Raw genomic sequence first — 22,407 nt, forward strand, 5'->3', positions numbered from 1 at the left:
AAGTAATTATTTGTCCTCTAAGAATCCCTTGGAGAGCCAGCCGCTGAGATGTCCCTCTATCCCAGAAGCTGCCACATATTGGGTCCTATTTCTAGTAAATATCCTTTCAAGTAGCCAAGAGAAGTCTATCTCTACCTTCTTACCAATTAATGCTCTTTACTGCACCACTGTGCCCTAACTGGCTCAGTGACCCCGACACCCTTTCTTGCCCCAGTAGATCTTTCTTTTTTCTTTTTTGAGGAAGATTATCCCTGAGCTAACATCTGCCACCCAATCCTCCTCTTTTTGCTGAGGAAGACTGGCCCTGAGTTAACATCTCTGCCCATCTTCCTTTACTTTATATGTGGACGCCTGCCACAGTGTGGCTTGACAAGCAGTGCATATGTGTGCACACAGGATCTGAACAGGAAAACCCTGGGCGGCCGAACCGGAACGTGTGAACTTAATCACTGCACCACCAGGCTGACCCCTCAGTAGATCCTTTTGATCTTTTTTCACACAGGGCAGCCGGAGTGTGCTGTCTTTTGCATCCTTTTTGAGATGGTAGTCTAGGAAAGATATTCTCAGCTTTGCATCTGTACGTTCTAACCAGACACCAGTATATCCTAGTATTAACAATGCAATTCTTAAAGTCAACTGTAATTTGTAATTACACTCTATTACTTGACCAATCTTTCATAAATAATACTGTTTTTATGACCATACATTCAGAGGATGATGTAATTTTTCATGGCACTCGTAGATTCCTCTTATTTTCCTTTCTGCAGGTGGACCATCCCATATGTTTGTGCTGTCTTTTCTTTTCAGTTTTGTTTTTCCCATCCTCGTCCATCCCATTCGTTTTCTTCAGCTTCATCATCCTAACCCAGAAATGAGTGTGAATTGTAATAGAGCATCATTCTCATATAGACCTCCTCACTTTGACCCCTAGTTTAAGTTTCTTTCTCTGGGTACATTTTTGGCCCTCTTCTTGTTTCTGCCATTGATTGCCTTATTCAATGCAAGACCTTCTCTTTAGCTATCCCTGGGGTTAGGAAATCCTTGTTCAAACTACCTGTCTCAATGTCAAGATTTCATCACTACTCCCTCCCTCTTTTACCTCCTCCAGACCAGACTGATGAATTAAACTTGACTAAAGCAGAGAATTCAGGAAGGGGCTAGCAAGAGACTGTCCTCTCTGCTTAACATACCCCTACTCCAGCCTTACAACTTAAGTCTTTCTGTATGGGGAGGAAAAAAGCTAAATCAGACCCATTTTGACTTCTAAAAGAGTATTTGAATCAAATTTTTAGAATGAAATAGTTTTACATTTATACATGTTTAATTCATCAAATTATTTAAGACCTAAGATTTGATCTGATTCCTGAAAAGTGTACAAACAAAATAAAGCAAAATATTGCACAGTTTGTGTGCCTAGCAGAGTAAAACAGCATAGCTAAGAGAACCGGTGACTATTGGGAAATAGAATTCAGTGTTTTGAGTACAAGTATTTTCACTTTCATAAATCAATGAAAAAAGTTTGTAGTTTAAAAAGACACCATGAAGTAAAGTGAACATTTCTTTTTGGCAGCCAATTTTATTGCACATGTCGTGAGTATGTATTTATTTTATCAAATATAAGAATTCCTAGTATTTGCCTACTACTTTATAGTTCATAAGTAATTTTACAGTAGTGATTTCACTTGGCAATGAATCATCTAAACAAATTGAATAAACATGGTTCTCCTTTTAGTACTAGGGTGACCTATGTAGATTTAAAAATAAATATATTGTACTTTTTCTATTTGTTTTTCAGGTTCCTCAGGTCATTTAAGAGGATAGTCAAAGAAAAGAAGAAAATAAGTGGCTCAATCTTTGGGAACGCTGACTCCGTGCTGACTGTTGCAAGTGCCTGGGATTCATTTACGACTCCGTAGACCTAGGGAAGTTCAAGTATGTTTTCCGGAGTGGCTAGTGCTGCACTGCCCTAAGTGAAGAGTCTCTGGTGCTGGTTTCCTGTGACAGGAGGGACCATGGCATCCGCCAGGACGGCTTCACGGTCTCCTCGGGACATTGCCAATGTGATGCAAAGGCTGCAAGGTAAGGGAAGAAAGGTCAGGGTTTGTTTTGTCTTGTTTTTTTATAGGCTTTAAATTTCATGTAATTGGGTCCAGCCTGGTGGCGGAATGGTTAAGTCTACACACTCTGCTTCAGTGGCCTGAGGTTCGTGGGTTCGGATCTCAGGCATGGACCTAGCACGGCTCTTCAAACCACGCTGTGGCAGCATCCCACATAAAACGGAAGATTGGCACAGATGTTAGCTCAGGGACCATCTTTCTCAAGCAAGAAGAGGAAGATTGGCAAGCAATGTTACCTCAGGGCTGATCTTCTTCACAAAAGAAAAAAAAAAAAGGAAAGAAAAATATTTCAAATACCAACTTACTTCAGAATATTTTCAATTGGCTTACTTTTTTAATTCAGTTTTATGAAACTACAGCAAGGAATAGCAAAATGATGATTTTTATCCGAGTGTTTTCAAACTACTTCATGCTAGTTTAAGATGCTATCTACTTTATGTAGAAAAAAGACAAAGACAAATCTCCTTTTTTGGTTTTGTGTCTGCCTTAGTGTGAAATTAACAGTTATTCAGCGTCTATTGGGAATTTAGAGTCGCTGCCAAACTGTCCTGTCATAACCAATGACAATACAACACTGTGACAGTGCCCCAATAAGGTTATCATGACAATGGTGCACTATACCTGTATGCTATAGTAAAATAAGTAAACTGGTGGTTTACTTATCCTAACTAGAAAGCCCTTAGAGATCCAGAAAGTCTTTACACAAAATGAGGGCAAAGAGGCCCATTTTGAGGGGTGGAATGACGTGACGAGGTTAATGGTTAGTGACAGCATATGGACTGGAACCACATCCCTCACCAGTGTTCTTTCTCTAACAGCAAACTGTTTTTTAGAAAAGACTTAACAGCGAAATGTTATGGCAGCTCATAGATGAATTCCAAATTGTGAATTTTCTTTAAATATGTATATTCCTTGAACCATAAAAATAATCATCATCTATAGGTAGATGAAAATGTTTCTTCTTTGTCACAATCCCAATGCCAGCTCTTCCGGGCTTCAAATGGATATTTTTAGGATATAAAAATATCTGTACTGGGGCTGGCCAGTGGTATAGTGGTTAAGTTCGCGTGCTCCACTTTGGTGACCTGGTATTTGTCGGTTTGGATCCCAGGTGTGGACCTACATACTACTTGTCAAGCCATGCTGTGGTGGCATCCCACATATAAAAAAAAAAGGAAGATTGGCACAGATGTTAGCTCAGGGACAATCTTCTTCAAGCAAAAAGAGGAAGATTAGCAACAGATCTGAGCTCAGGGACAATTGTCCTCACACACACAAAATCCACATTTAGCAGGGTTTTGCTTTAGTCTTTGTCAAGAGAGCTTAAATATAATGTCATAACTTGGCTTTTTGGTTTTCTAGTATCTCCAGCAAGGGATCATTATGGTTTGTTGTGGTTTTGCACCCCAACCATCATATTAACCTGCCACAGCCCCACTACCTTTGATTATAATATATTTGATGGGCATAGCAGGAATTTCCAGTTAAGCACTCTTGACTTTCAAATACAGACCAAACTCTTAAATCTGGATATTCATGGCCCAGAACATGCTCACAGCTATAGAAAATCAGATCAGTGGAACTGGTTTTTTCCTCCATGTCTGACCAGAGACCACCAATTTGAGTAAAGCTTCTGCAGTCATCTGTCTATGTCTGTCTTTGCTGTTTGCCTGGGCACAAATTCCTGAACCATTTTATGCCTCAGTGACCTCATCCACGGAATGATGGAGAGGAGACCTACGTGTTCCTTACAAAAGTGTGAGGACCATAATTAGGTAATAAAGCAGATTTTCTTTTGAGATTATTAAATGTGAAAATTCTGTGGATGAGATATATATTGACAATAAAGGGAAACTGTAAAGAGTAAATTTGGAAGAACTTAATTCAGAATCAGACTATGGTCTGACAGACACTTTGCTCTTTCTTCTTATTTTGGTTTGAATAAATTTTTTTTTAAGGGAGTGGTTGTGGGGGGAGAGAGGGGATACCTCAGTGTTTTATTTTATTATTTTTTATGGTGAAAATATAAGTGGTTTTTCTTGAGAGGTGTGTGGAGGAGGGAACGCATGGGAGCCCCCTGCCCCATCCCTCACTAGGCCTGTGACAGAGGATGTCCTATTTAGCATCTCTGCACTTAGGGACCACACTTACAAATTTGGACAGTCTTACCCTGCTTAGCCCTCTCAGGATTGTTGTCAAGCTTAGTGAGTTATTAGATGAGAGGTGCTCTAAAGACTGTAAATACCATCATACAGTGAGCTGTTCAAATCGTCATGGAAGAAAATTGGATGAGAAGGCACAGGCCTGATAATTTGTTGTACATTTTTCTAGTCATGCAGATTTGGGGAGAAATGTTAATGGTTTTATATATTCTGTGCTGTATAAAACTAGGAATTTTATTACATAAGGAAGTGATTATACTTACTATATTAATTATTTTTCCTTTCTAGTAAAAGAAAGAGTTATAGAATGTCATAAGGGTAGCTGACAAGTTTAGAACAATAAACCTTACAATTCAGAAGGAGATACAGTTCCTGAGCACTAGATATTTATCATTACCTTTCAGTGTCAATTACTTCATATAAATATAGGTTATTAATGGCTACAAAATGTAAAGTCTGCACTGCTGCAAGATGCAACATATCCAGCCTGCATCAGTTGAAGCAAAATGAAATGGCTGGAAGTTAAGGTGATATGGCGGATATGTCTGTTAACATATTGATCTGCTGGGTTAATTCTGCTGATTCCACTGGCTAGGTTCGTGCTTCCTCCTTCATCTCAGTTCTCATTGTGCGTCCTACTGATGCTTTGAGTCCAAACAAGAGAAAACTTCCCTTGGCTGAGGAGACCTGTCTTCTGTCAAGGGTATTTAGTAACTTCTTCTACCTGCTGGAACTCCAAACCATTGACCAAGGTCCTAATAAATGGAGGGCTGGCATTATTCCCCAGATAACTAAGACAAATGAGGGAATTTATTTGAGGTAAGATAAATTTCCATTAACTTAATAGAACCAGAGTTGCCAGTTTCAAAGTTCAAATTCATAAGAACATTCTTCTAGAATCCCCTTTTCTTTGCCAGGAAGGATAATCCAAGTAACTGATGTTTTTCCCCGTCTTGGGTTTTACGGTCTTATCAGATCCATGCATAACTCATAAAAAGCACGTAGCTTTGAATAATGGCAATTTGGCTTTACTCTCTTGCTTATTTAGTTTACAACCATAATTGTTGACTGTTCTTCTGCTTTTTGTTTTTTTTTCTAGTGCTAGGAAATTAAAGCACACACACAGATTGCTACATAATGTAGCTGCTACTGTAACAGTTCAACATTTCACCTTTGCCAATATTTGTGCTTGTTTGAGCATAGTGTTTTAGGCTGGGATCCTGAATTATGGATGAGCAGACAGACTGCAATGCAGAGTTTCATTTGCTCTTAAGAATAATGAATGTTTCTGTAACTTTCATCAATTTAAATATAACCTTGAAAGCAAATACAGGACAATAGTATAATACAGGGGTATTAAAATTTTAAATGAACATAATTATATATACACTTTCTGCTCTTAGAGGCTAACTAAGGGGATCCATTTAACAGGTGGCTTGTGGAGTCACTTTAGTTTTATAGTCACATCTAAGAAAATAAATGTCTGAACTCCTCAGATTATAAATTTCTTTAAGATAGTGACAGTAGTTTAAGGCTCTTTGTAAATTTCATCATGCTGCTGTGTAACATTTGCTTAAAAAAGATTTGTTGACTGACTTTTATCCAATCCATTTTTTTCATTTGAAGATAATCTGCTAATTTTAGGAATTTTTAAATTAACATACCAGTTTTTGTTATTTTAAGTCAGGGTGGCATTAATGCAATCTTATAGAGCTAGTGGTAAATGCCAGATAAGATTCAGATGGACATGCTAAGGTATATAGAGATCACTTTAATAAAAAAGGAGGATTATTGACTGTAGGGTCAAATTTTGATTTTTAAGCCTTGTGAATAAATTCAGAGAGAAACAAATTAGAAAAGACATAATCATTCTTACTCTTGGAGCTATATCTCTGAAATTTGCTAACTCTTCGGTAAAAAACAACCACGACCAGCCCCTAAAATTGTTATGAGCAACTTTAAACTTTTTTTGGTTCAGCATAATATTTCCTATAAATCCATTGCGCTGTAAAAGAAAACCTCAGACAAACAAAAAAGTTTACTGAAAAGTAGAATATACAACAATAAATAAGCAATGAAGATGTAATTTCTTTCAGTTTAATATCAAATAAGCATTGGGAAAGGAAAAGTTTGCCATCCTGTGGAGATTAGGATTTTTTATAATCATATTGAGAGATTAAGTGCTACGCTTTATTACTCTGACAATGATTCTCCTTATTAAACCACAAAACAGTGTCAAAAATTCATTATTTATAGGCTGATTTAATTTCTTCCTATAATGAATGTTATGTGACAGTACCTGAAATTTAAATACTAAACAAAACTCAGCACAAAACAATGACCATTTATTTATATTTTGGAACATCATAGTTAAATAAATATTTAATGAATAAATGGATAAATCATGACCCTTAAATTAATGAATTGAAGATGAAATTAGTCAAGATATATACGGAAGCAAAGGAAGAAACTAGTTAAATTGAATGCTACTTTATTTGCCCCCTTTTTAAACAATTTTTTGTTTTAATCAAAATTGGTTTTTGACCATAAAATGACTTTAAGGACATATATCCATCCTGAATGGGCAACCATATTGATCTCTCAGATGTGTATGTTGTTTTTGTAAGTGTGATGCTTTAAGCACATTTTTCCTTCCTGAAGGTATATTTCATGTTCATATTACTTTGAAATGCGTTAAAGCATTTACATTGTTTCATGCCCTATCCTCCAAGCTTTTCTGTTTGCACAGCCATTTTATCCATGGTGCATTATGGAGAAAGTGCCTGAGGCCTTCAGGTCTTCAAGGGCCTGCAAAAATATTGGCTCTCATATAGAAAAAGAGAAAAGCTAAATAAAAATTAAAAGAGGTTTGCAAATGCTAGAATTATGTTAACTAGTCAAACATAATCAAGTGAATTCAAAAACTATATATATATAAATATATTTAATAGGGGGTGTGGGTATACTTTATTGCTCTTGATATAGTGTGTGGCAGGCCTCTAAACAAGAGCATCTAAGGCCTACAAATAAGACTTATAGCGTTTCTACACATTGCTCCCAGATTAGTTCCTTTTACCGTAGCACTTTAATTTTGTTACTCCTGTGATGAAAATCTTCCTTGATTCCTTGACCTCCCTATTAAAGTCCCAACTTCTTGGCTTGGTTTCCATATTCCAACTCCATCTTAACTACCCAGCATTTGTCTCCTCTAGCTCCCTTACCTATCCCTGGGTATCTTCTAAATGACACTATTAGCAATGCTCTTAAGATGTCCTGACCCCTGTCTCCTGCTGGGGTACTTTCGGGAATGAGCTCTGTTGACTGCTCCTAAAACTTGAATTGTCTTCAAGGCCGAAATTAAATACAGCCTCCTCAATGAAGGCTTTATTGTGGATATAATCAGAAATTCTTTCTCCTCTGTCTAAATTCCTTTCGCACTTTATAACAGTCTTAAGGTGATTATCTAGGACTGCTTTGCATGGTACACATATATATGTAATCACCCACTGAGAATAGAAACACCTTGAAGGTAACAGCTGGGTCAAATTCACGTCAGTGCCCTACAAGTTGACTAGCATAGTGCATTTCATAATGTGGATACTTCAAAGTATTTGTGGAGTCAATACAACATGAATTTTTAATATCACATTGATTTTCAAGGGTGAAAACAGGGAAACCAGAAGGGAGGTAATTTTGATAAGTCACAAGAGAGATAAGAGTGGCTTGGACTAGATATTAAACAGTGGATGGGGAGAAAAGAGGTAAAAATCTAGATATATTTCGAAAGTAAAGCCAAAATAATTTGCTGATCTATTGGATGTGGTGCATGAGAGAGAATAAGGAAATTTGGCCCCCTCATTTTTCATTTTAAAATGAGCAGAGACAAAAGACTGTTGGGAATAGGACTGAGGAGGAAAATCAAGAGATTTTTGGACATGTTACGTTTTACATGCCTGGTGGACATCCAAGAAAGAAGTTGAGTATCTGTGACTGTGGAGATCAAGGGAGAAGACGCAGCTGGAGAAAACATTTGGAAATCATAAGCATATAGACAGTATTTAAAGATGTGAGATTGGCTGACACCACCCAGGAAACTAAGACAGATAGAAAAGAGAAGAGATTTGAGAAATAGAGCAACCAGCATGGAGGATGGGGGAAATGAGGAGGGTCCCACATCTGAGACTGAAAAGCTGCAGCCTACGTGGTAAGAAGAAAAAGAGAGAAGGAAGATCTGGAAGCTAAGGGAAGGAAGAGATCAAGGAAAGAGTGATCAATTGTGTTAATGCTATTAACGTTCTCTATATGTTCATGTTTGAATGTTTATAGTACATAAAAAAAACTATGTTTTTTAATATATAAATATCAGGCCTGAGCAGGTACAAGTGCATGTGCATATAGTTTCAAAATTCATTTTTGGAAGAATAAAAGAATGACCCTGTGCATTGCCCGTAGAGAGTTGTAAGGTTCTTGGAAGTTAATTGGATAACAGCAATTCTTTAAGATTTTATTGCATATAATTCTGTACTTTATGTAAAGTCCAATAAGAAATTCATCCTAAGGATAAAATGTCTCTCACTTAGGCTCTAATGAGGTCTCCATTCTTGTGGACCTGGGGGCCTGGCTATGAACTGACAGATGATCTTCATGAGAATGGTGCTCCTGTTGATGCCATTTGGACACTTGTGTGTGACTGTTGCATCTCAGTGCCTTCCTTCCTTGCGTCCCTCCTCCCCTCATAAATCTCCACTTGACCCCCTTGACATTATTTTTCTAGATTCTTTTCACATAAAATTAATGGCATTCCTCTCAGGCTTTGGAGAAAATCTTTATGGAGTCAGTGTTATCTATATTCATTGCTATCATGGTTGTTTAATCAGTTCCTCCAGGGCACAGTTTCTTGAAAAGAGAAGAGAAAATATGGCATTATAGGTGTTTGGATTATCTGGAACGTTTGAGGACTCTGGGATTTCCTCTCCATCCAGACCGGGATGGCACTCTTCCCAAAAGTACCGTAACTGAATTTGGGAACACTACATTTGCATTGAGGAAAACTCTTCCACTGTGCTGGTAGCTATTTAACCCTGTCTGTGTTGAATCAGACCCGGGCATTGGCTTGGCCTCTGTAAAAGGGATGAAGACCACACAGTGCCCATGAGCTTAGGAGTTTTGTTAATGTACACCTATAAGGGTAATAGATACTTATAAGGGGAAAGAAAATACTAGACTTTAAATGCCATGTGATAAATCCCTCATATGTCTTAGGAGCTTTGCAAAAACAATTCACATCTCAGGTTATTATTTTTCTCCTTGATTTTCTTTTTAATTGGGACAGATGAGAATATTGACACTTTATTTACATGGTATGCACACCTAAATACATAGTTCCTGATCTTTGTATGACATTCTGTAATTTAATTAAGCAATTGTTAATCGTAGGTATTCAGTTAATCATGCACTCCTTTAAATAGTTGAAAAGTTATTGTATAAGAATATATGCAGCTTTGCCATATTGCTGAGAATAGGCAAATCATAATTTTCTGTTTGTTTATACTCAAATAAATGAATGAAAATATTTGGGAGAAGGAGAAATTGGCAACTGCCTTAAACAGGGTCAAATGACTTGTACAAGATTTTGAATTCGTTGGGTGTCGTGAAGTTTGCTTCAATATTTTTTAAATGGTTTCTATGGTAACCATGTTCTTTTTTTTCTCCTTGTTCACAATAACCTCTTGGATTAAAAACAAACAATTCCTTCCTCAACTGATATGAATCTTTCATGTTTAGTAAACACTTGTCTCCACCTACATTTAAAAGCATTATTTATCTTGAATTATATAATTGTCCTCCATTCTTTCCTTGTGTTCTCACATGTGTCACCAACATGGTTCACATGGCACTTTGAATTCCTTTTATCTGTTTGTTCTGTATTATACTGTTGACTTTTTACTGATTTGGGAAGAACTTGGAGATTTGGAGACTCATCTTGTGTTGCTCTTGTTGTTGATGATGTTCTGATCATTTTATGAGCCATAGTGTTCATTTTGCCAAGAATTATACTAATCACATACTCATGGCCTACATTTTCAGTTCCTTTACTTTTCTGACAGTTCTCGCAGATTATCTCCCTGTATCCAGTTGTGGTTGATATGAGCCTTCATCACTTCAATATTGAACAGAAAAATGTGGAATTCTTACCCAGAAACCTGAGAGTTAAACTAGACTGTACTCCTGATACTGTAACAAGAGGGATCTTTCAAAATGCAACTTTGATTGTGTCCTTTTCCCTGTTTAAAAACCTACAATGACTCATCATAACCTTCAAGATAAATTCATTATGCAAAAAGGATCTTCATGATCTGGCTCCTTTGGATCTTCCTATCTTTGTTTCTGATCACCCTCCACAGATTATGTGTCCCGATCACCCTGAAACTCTCCTGGTTCTCCTCAAGCTAACTTTGATGTCACATCCATGTCCTTGCATGTTCTCTCTCTCCTTTGTCTGTCTTATTTCCCTGGGCTTCTACTCAGGCTCCCAGACCCCCCTCAAACATTGTCTCCTCTGTGAAGCCTTTTCCAGTACCACCAGCAAAAGTGTAGCTTCCTCCTTTGTACTCTACTTGAAACATGCTTCTGTCAAAGTATTGATTACAACAGCCTGCAACAGTTTCTTTCTCTCTGTGTCCCATTAGAACACAAGAACCTTGAAGGTAGAGGTCTTGTCTTATTCAGCTTTAGATCTCCAGTACTGAACATGAAACTTGACATTTAATAGGTATTCAATTCACTCAATCATACATTCCTGCATTTAAGAAGTATTTTTCGAGCATCTACTGTGTCCAAGTCTTCTGACTATAGATGTAAACATGATATACAGAATTCCTATCTTCATGAAGATGTAGGTTGCTGGAGTGACATGGTAATTAACAAGGAATTTACAAGCTGAGTGATAGATACAATGATAGGTGTCGACGAAAATAATCCATAACCAATCTGTAAATGAAAATTTGGGTGAGTTTATTCTGAGCTGAAATCTGAGGACCATGGCCTGGGGCCTTTCTTCCCAAAGGAAGAAAGGGCACCAAAGAAATGAGGTGTACAGAGTGGTTATATACCCCCAAAGAGGGTGCTTTACATATGATTGAAATGTCCCTCCCACAATAGTCACAAGATTGCCCTGTTGGCACAGCGCTTGATGGACACAGCAGGTAGTGGGTCTGCTATCTTGGTGGGCGTAGCAGGAGGCAAGTCTATTGTCTGGAGCTGGGCGGTCACAGGTGAGCGCAGCAATCAGTTTCTAGCCTAAGGAAAGATGCTTAATCCTTAAGGAGACGCCAACGTTGGGAGGGGAAGGGAAGTTGCACCTTTACCTCAAGGGCCTTTGTTCTTGCCATAGGGAATCTCTAAAGCAGATATACAATGCATGCTCAACAGCCACCGTCAGGCCCTTTTGGAAAGACAAGGTCAGGCCGAATTAGGTTTATACCAAATGGCTTCCTCATATTCTCCAATATATCCTATTGCTTGCCATTTTTATTTGTCATAGGTAAGTATATGTTTAATGAATAAGTGAATGAATAAATTACATTTCCACAAAAACATGCAGTTGTGTTTAAGTAAATTGATCAGAATAGCAGAACATTTAATGGTCTAAATTATTTTCACGTAATATTTTACTCTGCCTGAGTTGAAAACACCTCACTCTTCCAAGCCCAGGTCCCTAGTTTTATGTAGGGTAATGTAGTAGTTTAGATTGAAAGGGACTTTTAGTTTATAATTTGATGTCCTTATTTTGCAGATGAAATAACAGAGTTCTAGAGCATTGAAGTGATAAGCCAAGGTCATAAGTAGATATTTGAGGAACTCCAGTCACTGAGAGAATTGAGAGGTAACTTGATATTTATACATTAGTTCATATTCGTTTAAGGTTATTCTTTGGCATAGTTGCTCATGATCACTGGATCATTATAGATAGAAGCCAAGACTGGCTACATAATTCTTTTATTATGGCCTGGCACAAAATAAAAATGTGTGGCCTCTATTAAGAGTCATTAAGAATAATTAATATGCAGCAGAGCATTAATCGTGTGTGGGGCCCATCTGAGTGCAGGGTCTTGTGCAATACTCAAGTCACACACCCGGGAGCCCAGCACTGATAGGAGATCAGACTTTGGAGGACTAGAGGCCCTGAGGACTTTAGGGCCATCGCAGCAGAGAAGTTAAGAAGTGGAAAAGAATAAAGAGGAGAAGCAAAACATCAAAGAGAGACCTTAGCTATTTCAAAATAGTATCTGGAAACAATCTTGCATAAAAGGCAAGTGAGAGGAAGAGCACTCTCTTTCATCCTCATCTCAACACCCCCTTGACCAGAACACAAAGCTAGTCTTTCAGCACTACCAATTCTATTAGCCAACTATGCTATGGGTTCAACATACTGCGGGCCTGGGAGCCTTCCCATCACTTACAACCTTAACTTTCTGGGTTCAAAATAACTTATCAGCGGCCAGCCTTGTTGCATAGTGGTTCATGTGCTCTGCTTTGGTGGCCCAGGGGTCGTGGACCCAGATCCCGAGCATGGACCTGCACAGACTTACACACCACTCATCAAGCCATGCTGTGGTGGTGGCCCACATAGAAAACAGAGGAAGATTGGCACAGATGTCAGCTCAGCGACAATCTTCTTCAAACAAAAAGAGGAAGATTGGCAACAGATGTGAGCTCAGGGCCAATCTTCCTCACCAAAAAAAATATAAATAGCATCACAAAAATGAATTCATGGCCAGTTAGTGAATGGAAACTTGCCTATACATTTCATCAAAAGGAAAGATCATTTTGAATATTAATTATTTTAATATCTAGTTTTCTACCCAAAACATTTGGGTCATACTGAATAATTGTGATGAGAAACTAGCAATTATTTTTCTTATTTCTGGATATATTCATGCTAATTACTTCTGTTTTATTTCTCTCTCCCTACAATTAGTAGCACTGTAGTCAAATTTGTAAGAAATGGAATGTATGGCAAACAAAATGATTTTGTGGAAATTTCTTTCTCTCGACTTTACCTTATTCAGTGAAGTTGTGAAAAATCCCTAAAGAGTACATTTCACTTATGTTTACAAGTCAAAGGGTGTGAAAACATTGACTTGTGAAAGCATTGCCAAGTTCATGGGTCTCATGCAGTGAGAGTCAGCTATTCTGAGATCATTTTGCATGCTGTTACAATACTTCTTTATTTACATGGTTATAGTAGGTAGACACCTATGTATCATTAATGAATTTAATAAATGAATATGAAACATGTTTAAATCAGACTGGAAATATGTATACAAATAGCAGACTTTAACACTTTCTATTTGGTTTTATAATGTCTGTTTTCTATGAAATACATATGTCTCAGCTTTGTGATAAAATGGGTTCTTTTCAAATATTAACTCTCATCACCACAACAATAATCGGACAAACAATGAAGGAATGTTATTTCTGATATATATTAAAGCTTTTCTTCTTGTGTTACTGTGTAATTTTTAAAAAAATAGTTTCATGACAGCATGGAGTGTTGGAGATACTTTTTTGGATTTAATATGGTGATAGTACAGTTCACATAAAGCTCCATTAAATATTTGTAAATATTTGGCAGTTGGCTAGTTATAGGAAAAATCCAACTTTGTCTATTTAACGTTACTCGTAAAAACATCTACATTGTTTAAATTTCCCAGGAGACACTTAATCATTGAAATCTAAGTGGTCTGAAAGACTCATAGAATCCCGTAATTTTTGAGGGGAAAAAATCTTAAAAGATCAACTTGTCTAACTCCAATTTTTAAAGATGAGTAACTAAGATTCGTAAAGATTAAATGACTTGTACAAAGTCATGCATTTAGTTAAGGCAAAATAGGACTAGAACCTAGATTACCTGACTCTCTCCAGAATTAGGAAATTTTATGGAATTTTCTCCTCGTGATCGAATTATGTGGCTCATTAACAAGCATTGCCTTTTAGCTTTGTTCTGAGTTGAAAAGTAAGGTTGATATTTAGTGTGTGCTTAGTTTATATAAAATTATGCACTTTGTATTTACTTCTAATTAGAGCACTTATTACAACTAGTTTGGAGCTGTTGGTCTAGCCAATGTCTTTTTCAACTTTGCAAAATGTGGTAAATGTTCACTGAATATTTGTTGAAGGGATATTAGGGTAGTAAATTCATCTCTACAATGTGCGTTTGAAGAGAGAGAGAGATCCAATTTGGCTCATCACTTCACTTTTTGACTGTCACTTGAACAGAGCCATTGTGAAAGTTTCTTTATATGTACTCCTTACTTGCCGTAGTCACTTGAACTAGTAAATATTAACTATTAAGCTATAGATCGAAAAATAATGCTATTCTCAAGGACACTTTTTCTTCTGAAAACTTTGCCATACGATTGATTAATTTCTTTGCATTTGTGTGATCTTTTGTTTTGAAACGCCATAATGAGTGGCAATTCAGCAGATATTCCATTCCTACAACAAATGTAAATTGAACACCTTCTACGTTCTGGGTATTGTGTTAAACATAAGGATCTAACTCTGAAAATGACAGTTGTGTCCTGGCCCTCCAGGGACTTCAAAGCTGGTGACCAGATTGTAACCACGACCGAAGGATTTTGCGATGTGTCACTCTGGATAGACAGTGGAAGGCCTTTTAGAAGCTGGTGGAGATTCCTCCTGGGCTAACGCCAGCAGCTCCAGAGCCTCCCTGGCTACTGCTGTGCTTGCGCTCTGGCTTGGGCACTGGCTCTTCTTCACATTAATTCTCATGCCAGGTTTTAGGAACTAGGCCACACTCTGACAGAACTGCCAATGAGCTCCCTTCTTGCCACACTCCAGATGGGCCATTGGGCTGTAGACAACAAACTGTGGCTCCTTCTGTCTAGGCACCGCCAAGCCACACACTGTGAATATGGAGGACTGAAGGGTGCTGACTTCCTTCCCCACAGGGTACCCATGTGGACTTCTGCCACAGATTTGTAATGTTAACCTATTTTTCATTATACTAGGGAAAGTTGGCTTTTGTTCAATGTATAAGACAAGTAGGAATAGTAATTGTTAATTATTACTTTCCTGAACTTCCTGTTTTAACTTTGGCTTGGGGAAGGTGTGGACTAGTTGCATAGCACACTCTGCCCCTTTTATTTAAAACCAAGCATAACTCTAATGAACATACGTAGCTGGAAGAATATTTTTTAAAAAATTCCTTTGTAAATTAGCAAAAGCTCCAAGCCTGAAACATAACTGTAAAAACATCTTTAAATATCTGCATTTAGAAAAGTAAAATTGTTCCTACGCTCCAAACTGTAAAGAGAGCCTTTCTGCCCAGAAAGCTGTATGGAGTTTCAACCTGGAATTGGTTTTAATTGGCTCAATTATTGATGCCTCAAAAATGGAGTTTCATGGGGCCAGCCTGGTGGCATAGTGGTTGAGTTTGTACACTCCACTTCAGCAGCCTGGGGTTCACTAGTTCAGATCCTGGGCAAGGACTTACACATTGTTCATCAAGCCATGCTGTGGTCGCATCCCACATAGAACTAGAAGGACTTACAACTAGGATATACAATTATGTACTGGGGCTTTGGAGAGAAGAGAAAAAAAGAGGAAGATTGGCAACAGATGTTAGCTCTGGGCCAATCTTCCTCACCAAAAAAAAAAAAAAGAAAAGAAGTTTTATAAGGAAAATGTTGAATCAGCCTTAAGTGCAAACTGCAGGACTGAAGTGCTGTACTGCATTTCTTCTTGGCAGAGTTGCTTCATAACCAGCTACACATAATGTGTGTTTTTATATATTTGATGAAGAAAATTATTTCCTGTTGTCCAAAATGACTTTTAATGTGGGTCAGATTATTGATACAGAACATTAGACACTCCCATTACATTTCAAGGATGATCAGTGCTTTGAAGTACCAGGTGGCTTTTGTTTCTGGTTTAAGAGAGGACACATGAGTCCATTTCTTTGTTTCTTTATTACTAGTTAGCTATTTAATAATTTACCATAGAAAGTGTGATGCCCAGAAAATGTAGAGATTTCATCATTACTTTTTTAGCCACATGGACTAAAAGAAAGAAATTCAAAAGGAAAACTAGTAAGATTTCTGTACTTTAAGCAAAAATATTCTTCATAAACTATAGTGATTATCTTAAGCATTCTATCAGTGAGATTAACAAAAAAAAATAGGTTTCTAAATTTTTTCCAAAATTTAAATAGCTTAGTTTTCCAGATTATGCGAGTAATATGTTTCTTAAAATTCAACAACATGAAAGAGCCCAAAGAACAAAATGATAATCTTTCCAAAACCACTACATTGATAGATAGATAGACAGGGAAATTAGATAGATAGGTAGATAGATAGATAAATAGATGTATGATGGATAGCTAGTTAGATAGATGGGTAGATAGATAGATGAAAGATAGATGTATTTTGATAGATATCCTTCCAGCTGTTTTTCAGTATACACACACACAAATGAAGAAAAATGAATTTCTACTGTGAAGGCTGTTTTAGTCTCTGTGGGTTTTTTAATGAAGCAATTATGTTGCACAAATCTTCACACATCAATAAACGTAAATTTACGTTGACATTGAATGGCTAAATAATATTCCATTTTTGATATGTACCATTGATGATTTAACTAATCCTCTATTTGTCTAGTTTTTCATTGTGATAGATAAGATCGATAATCATTTAACATAGGATGCTTTTCTTTCTGTATTGAGTTTTAGTTTAAGAAACGTAGACCAACATGCCACAACTAGAAGGACCCACAACTAAGAATATACAACTATGTACCAGGGGGCTTTGGGGAGAAAAAGGAAAAAAATAAAATCTTAAAAAAAATAAGACCCACCCTTCTTAAAAAAAAAAAAAAAAGGAACGTAGACCAAATATGAGACAGTTTATGCCTTTTAAGAATCAGCTGCAACTAAGATATACAACTATGCACCGGGGGCTGGGGGGGGGGGGGTGGTGGTGGTTGGGAAATAAAGCAGAAAAAAAAAAAGATTCACAATAGTTGTTAGCCCAGGTGCCAATCCTTTAAAAAAAAAAAAAAAAACAGGAAGATTGGCAACAGTTGTTAGCCTAGGTGCCAATCTTTAAAAAAAAAAAAAGAATCAGTTTTGTAATCATTTTAATGGACAAGTTTCCAAAACAATAAGATGGCAAAAGTCTTATTATCAGTGACTTAAAAATTTGAATATAAGTTGGTATAAATTTCCTATTATTATGGAATATTTTCAAATGAAGTCCCCAGCCATTTTTTCAGACATAGTCAAACCACCTAACCTGGAAAAAGAGTAGTTCTCGTGGCATCTGCATCCGACTTGAATGGAAACTTCTGAAAGGAGATTTATGTCAGGAACTAAGGCTTCCTTTCTTTTGATCAGCCTGATTCCCATTCGGCTAAGGGCAGAGCCATCAGCAGCATTTCATTTAAAATGGCACTAACATTTTTGCAAAGTAACACTGCCTGTGTTATAATAAAGCTGAATTTAGTCCTTTTATTTCAGCATATAACGTTGAAATCTAGGATGCAGGCCAAAAATATCTCCGCCTCCAATGTAATATATAGGCGATTGAGGTATTAAAGTTTTACTTTCCTTTTCCTTGAATCACTCAGACAACCGTCCCAGCTCTCAGTTTTATGCTGTGAGTGGGAGGGAAAAGTCATAAAGATAATAGGCACCAAGATACTAAAGTCTTGCCTCGTCTTCCTGGCAATGATTATTTCACCTGCAGAGTAGTTCCTTTAGCCTGAAATACACAGATCCTCTCTCCCCGTTGCCTCCATCATCACATCTCCATTCTGACCTGTCTCATAATTACTCCTGTTTTCTTCCTCAACTCACTGGCAATGGCCACAGAGGGCCACGTTAGTTCTTACAGAGGCGCTCAATCCCTTCCTCCCTCACTTTTCTCTCTCTCAGAATAGTAACTACTTAAAACTCGGCAGGTATTACCAAAGAAACAAAACAGCTCTGGGTCTGGTTTCAGATCACGAGAAATCTTTATTTATATCCTACTCATTCCAGAAAGGATTGAAAACAACAAAAACACATACTACCAGATGTGGTTTGTTTTTAAAATGAGGAAGTGAGTAACTTAGGCCTGTGGAAGTACTAATTAACATCGCCTTTGTTCTTCACCTAGTGCAGACTTGTCCAAATTTTTCTCAAGCTGATTGTTGGAGGAGTTGGGATAGTGGAAGAATGGAGAGTGGAGAGGAGCCACTGAGTATCTTATCTCCAAGTTGCTGAGCACCAGACTTTGGCATCAATGAAAGGAGCATAAGCATTGATCGAAATGAGTGGGAATCAAGGGGCAAGATAATCCAGTACAGGGAGCATCTTGGGAAAAGAAACTGAAAGTGGCTGGTGAACCCTGGAGATGAATTTCCAAAGCATGTGTAGCTCTTTACACACAGCCCATGACTGATTGCAAAGAGGTGAGGATGGAGACAACCTCAGGAACAGATGCCCTCCTCACTCGTCTTTCAGATATTCTCCCATTGCCTGATACTTGGATTTCATCATTTGAACCATTTCTCTCAGTGCTGTTTCAATTCCATTCCTGCTGGAGCTATTGCTAAGTCTAGAGACTCTCAAATCATTTCAGATCATGATTTATAATCTTTTCTATGGGTGTCCAAGGTGCCGCTCTGCCTATGGCTTGAACTTTATTTTTCCTTTGTAGCTATTCAGCAGGACTGTATCCTGCCTGGCTCCTTTGTCCTTCAGGAAATGGAAGCATTTAGGTGCTTATCCTGCTGTAGTTTTCTCATCTAGCTTAGGCTGTTGTCTTTCATTTGCTTCATTTGCCCCTCCTGGAGGTCTCAGTGGCATTGGTTGTGAAAGTTGACCTTAACCTATTTCTTCCTCTTCTTTGGTTTGTCTAAAATGTATTGGTTAGCCCCTGGTTAAAGATGAATACCCAGTGAGGTGAACCTCTGTTTCATTAATGAAGTTAACCCTATGCCCAGCTAGGTCTATTATTGTTTATCATCTTGACAACTGGCACCATCATCCGTAAATCCTGGTTCTCGATAATCAGCAAATCCTTTTCTTCTTCCTATTTTTAGGCATTTATCTCCCTGTTGAACTTCTACCAAGGTTCCCACTTTTGGTATAAATGAGTGCTCCCTAGCTTGGTGTAAATCCTTAGAATATACCCTGTACTCAGTTGAACGAGCAAGGCTTTCTGACCTCAGGGCACCTCCGATCAACAGTGGCATTCTTGTTCACAAGTTCTCTTTGGTGTCTCCTTAGATTTCGAAGATGATCTTCCCAAAGTATCTGATTTTAGGCTTGCGAATATATGACAGTAGAAATACATGGGAAGAACTATAGCATAGTTTCCATTAAAAAAAGAGGAAAACTATTCATTCATACCCTCACTGGGCATTTAGTTCCATAATGAAATATCATTTTTACCATGGCTCTGTTTAAGTAAAAGCTTTTTAATTTCCCAGTGCATAAATTCACAGTCAGAATCTCTGAGAAATTTACAGATTGCATTTTTTTCTTTATGAAATAAAGAGCCATCTAGAGGAAAACTTTCCTCCAGTGATTCTGCCTCCTTCCTACCTTTCAATTTCTCTGAACCTCAAGGAGAATTTAGACTGCCTGAGGACAAAGCCAAGACGAAAGAGGAAACTGCTTATAGAAGATGGAGCTAAAAGATGGTCATTAGTTAGAAGAAAAATACAGAAGCAAATTTTCAGCAGATCCATTTGCTTCTCTTTTGAATTATTTGACAGCAAACAAACACCTGTTTGTTTTTGTGTTTTTATTAGGAAATATTTTTTACACAATTATCACCATTTACTAGCCATTTAAATAAAAATGATTGCTTAGATGGCACACTTTTTACCCCTGTGTCTAAAAGAAAGCTATTTCAAAGGTGAGATTTATTTGTTCTACCAGTTCCTACTAGGTGGTGGCAGCTGTTCCTTGTAGTCTCTCGCCATCTGTTGTCTTGTTTTTGTCACCTCTTCTAAGGTTTTTGCCACATCAAATCTATCCTCTGTTCAGCTTTATTACTATATATGAAATTTCAGGGCTTGTCAACTGCCACTACATTTAATATGTTGGTCAGTCCTGGCTCATATTACTGGGCTTTGCTGGTTGTTGTAGCTACTAAAAGAGAGACATCTCAAATAAATTAGTGAATCTTTTCAAGTCCCGCATTATTTTGGCATTCAACCCAACTAGTACTCTTCATCATCCAAGTAAGTCTTGTGTCTCCACTTATCTTATCTTCCACTTTTTACTATCGATATCATTGCATGTACTTAATACTCATCTGTTGACTTGTACTACCTCCTTGGAATGCTTGTGTCTGACCTTCTAGGCTATAGGACAAATACTCAATTTAATGCTTCCCATTGCTTCCTCAGGATAAGCAGACAATAAAGAACATAATGGTATAAATAAAATAATATCCTTGAATACATATGACTCAAATGAACCTGACAAATGGATTTTAATTCTTACCATAGACAGGCAGTAGAAATTTAGCTATATAAATGATTAGTTTTATAATCAATAGTTTGGGAATTCTTAACAAAGGGAACTGACTAAGCCTCATGCAACTTTTTACAGTTTATTCATCTTTATCTGCAAATTAAGAGAAAAACACCAATGTATCTGGTTGTGGTAGATGATGTCCAGAGCACTAATTCCAAGATGCATATCTATTTTATGTTTAAAAATAAATTTGCTTCCTTGTGCTTAATGGGAAAACATCATGTTGCTCCGAATTCAAATGTCTATTGATTTACTGAAATATCTAGACCCTCCCAGAGCAGTGCATTTAAGGGAAATCCATCATTTCATACTCAATTTAATAAAGCTCCTTCATGTCTGTTCCTCTAGGAACCAAAGATATTTTTAGTTCTTTGATCTGAAAGCGTCACCTATGTAGGATTGCTCAGTATGTCAAGAGAGGGAAGTGGGAGGAGTTCTGGAAAGTGTGTGTGTGTGTGTGTGATAACCCAATGCCATCAGATAAGGAGATCCAAATAGGTTTGCAAAAAAAAAAAACCCATTCTTCTTCTGTATTCCAAGCACTTGGCGCAACCCGCAGTGATGTTTTTCTTGGCAGACTTGTGGAGCGTTTGTTAGCTATGAGTCCTCCAGTGTAAAATTTATGACAATTTGAGAGACACACAAGGGCCTGGACTTAGTGCTTTAAATAAATTCAGAATGATCATTTTTCTCTCCTGTGACTTTGCATTATGGAAATTATTAAAGAAACAGTACACATTCCTGGACTGTGTTGCTTATTTATTTATCTCATATGAATATTGAAAATCAAACACCCGTGTTTGTTCTCATTTTATTTTTTGAATATTGTGAAAGACTCAGAAGAGGCCTCAGATCTCTTACAAAAGAGCATGACGTCACTTGAAATTACTAATTATTCTACTTCTCTCTGTGACACAGATTAACAGCAGCAAAACATCTGGTGCATAGAGAAGAACAGCTAGATGAAAAAATAGCATAGTATTACTTGTGTCATAAAATGCTCTTGTTGGTCAGTGTATTATCTGTCAGATATAGATCAAATATTGAATGTGTATGTATATATTACTGATGTTCAGCCTACTTGATTCTTTCTGCATAAAATGAGCAGATTTACCCAGACTCTTAGAAGCTATTAGCTATCAACAGTGGTGAGTAATTACCACATTGTCCTTTCTTCTTGTGCTCAACAAAGCTAAGCTTTCTTTTAACCTTGCAAGTTAGGAGTATATCATGTCCACATGGTGTTATTTTGAAGATCCTGAAGCCAAAACCATATTTGTTTTGGAAGGTATTGCTAAGAGACCATTGAGTTTGTGGAAAAACTGACTAATGTGATTTAGTTAATCAAATGATTTAAAGAAGAATGATTTTAATATTTTAATGTGTATATTCAGTTTCCGAATCTGAGCTTCCAAGCCTCAGCTTTTTCCTGCCTACCCCCAGCAAGTATTTCCTCTCTCTTACCTTGTTTAAGTGTAATAAAAAAACAGTGCATTTGCTACCACTCCATCAACTCAGCGATTCTGCTTCTAAATTAGAGGGAGCTCATGGATCAATTTCTAGTCTCAGAAAA

At 37.3% G+C, this 22,407-nt stretch overlaps 1 protein-coding gene across 39 annotated transcripts in view; it reads left to right on the top strand.

The window, feature by feature from the left end:
• Positions 1 to 22,407, top strand: part of SYNE1 (spectrin repeat containing nuclear envelope protein 1) — a 442,051-nt gene that overhangs the window by 7,009 nt on the left and 412,635 nt on the right. For all 39 annotated transcript variants that reach the window (XM_070256132.1, XM_070256133.1, XM_023632822.2 and 36 more), the window contains exon 2: positions 1,796 to 2,079. In XM_070256132.1, the coding sequence (XP_070112233.1) occupies positions 2,013 to 2,079 (67 nt within the window). In that variant the 5' untranslated portion in view covers positions 1,796 to 2,012. The remainder of the gene's footprint in view (positions 1 to 1,795; positions 2,080 to 22,407) is intronic.

Source organism: Equus caballus, chromosome 31, assembly GCF_041296265.1.
Source record: "Equus caballus isolate H_3958 breed thoroughbred chromosome 31, TB-T2T, whole genome shotgun sequence".
NCBI lineage: Eukaryota > Metazoa > Chordata > Mammalia > Perissodactyla > Equidae > Equus > Equus caballus.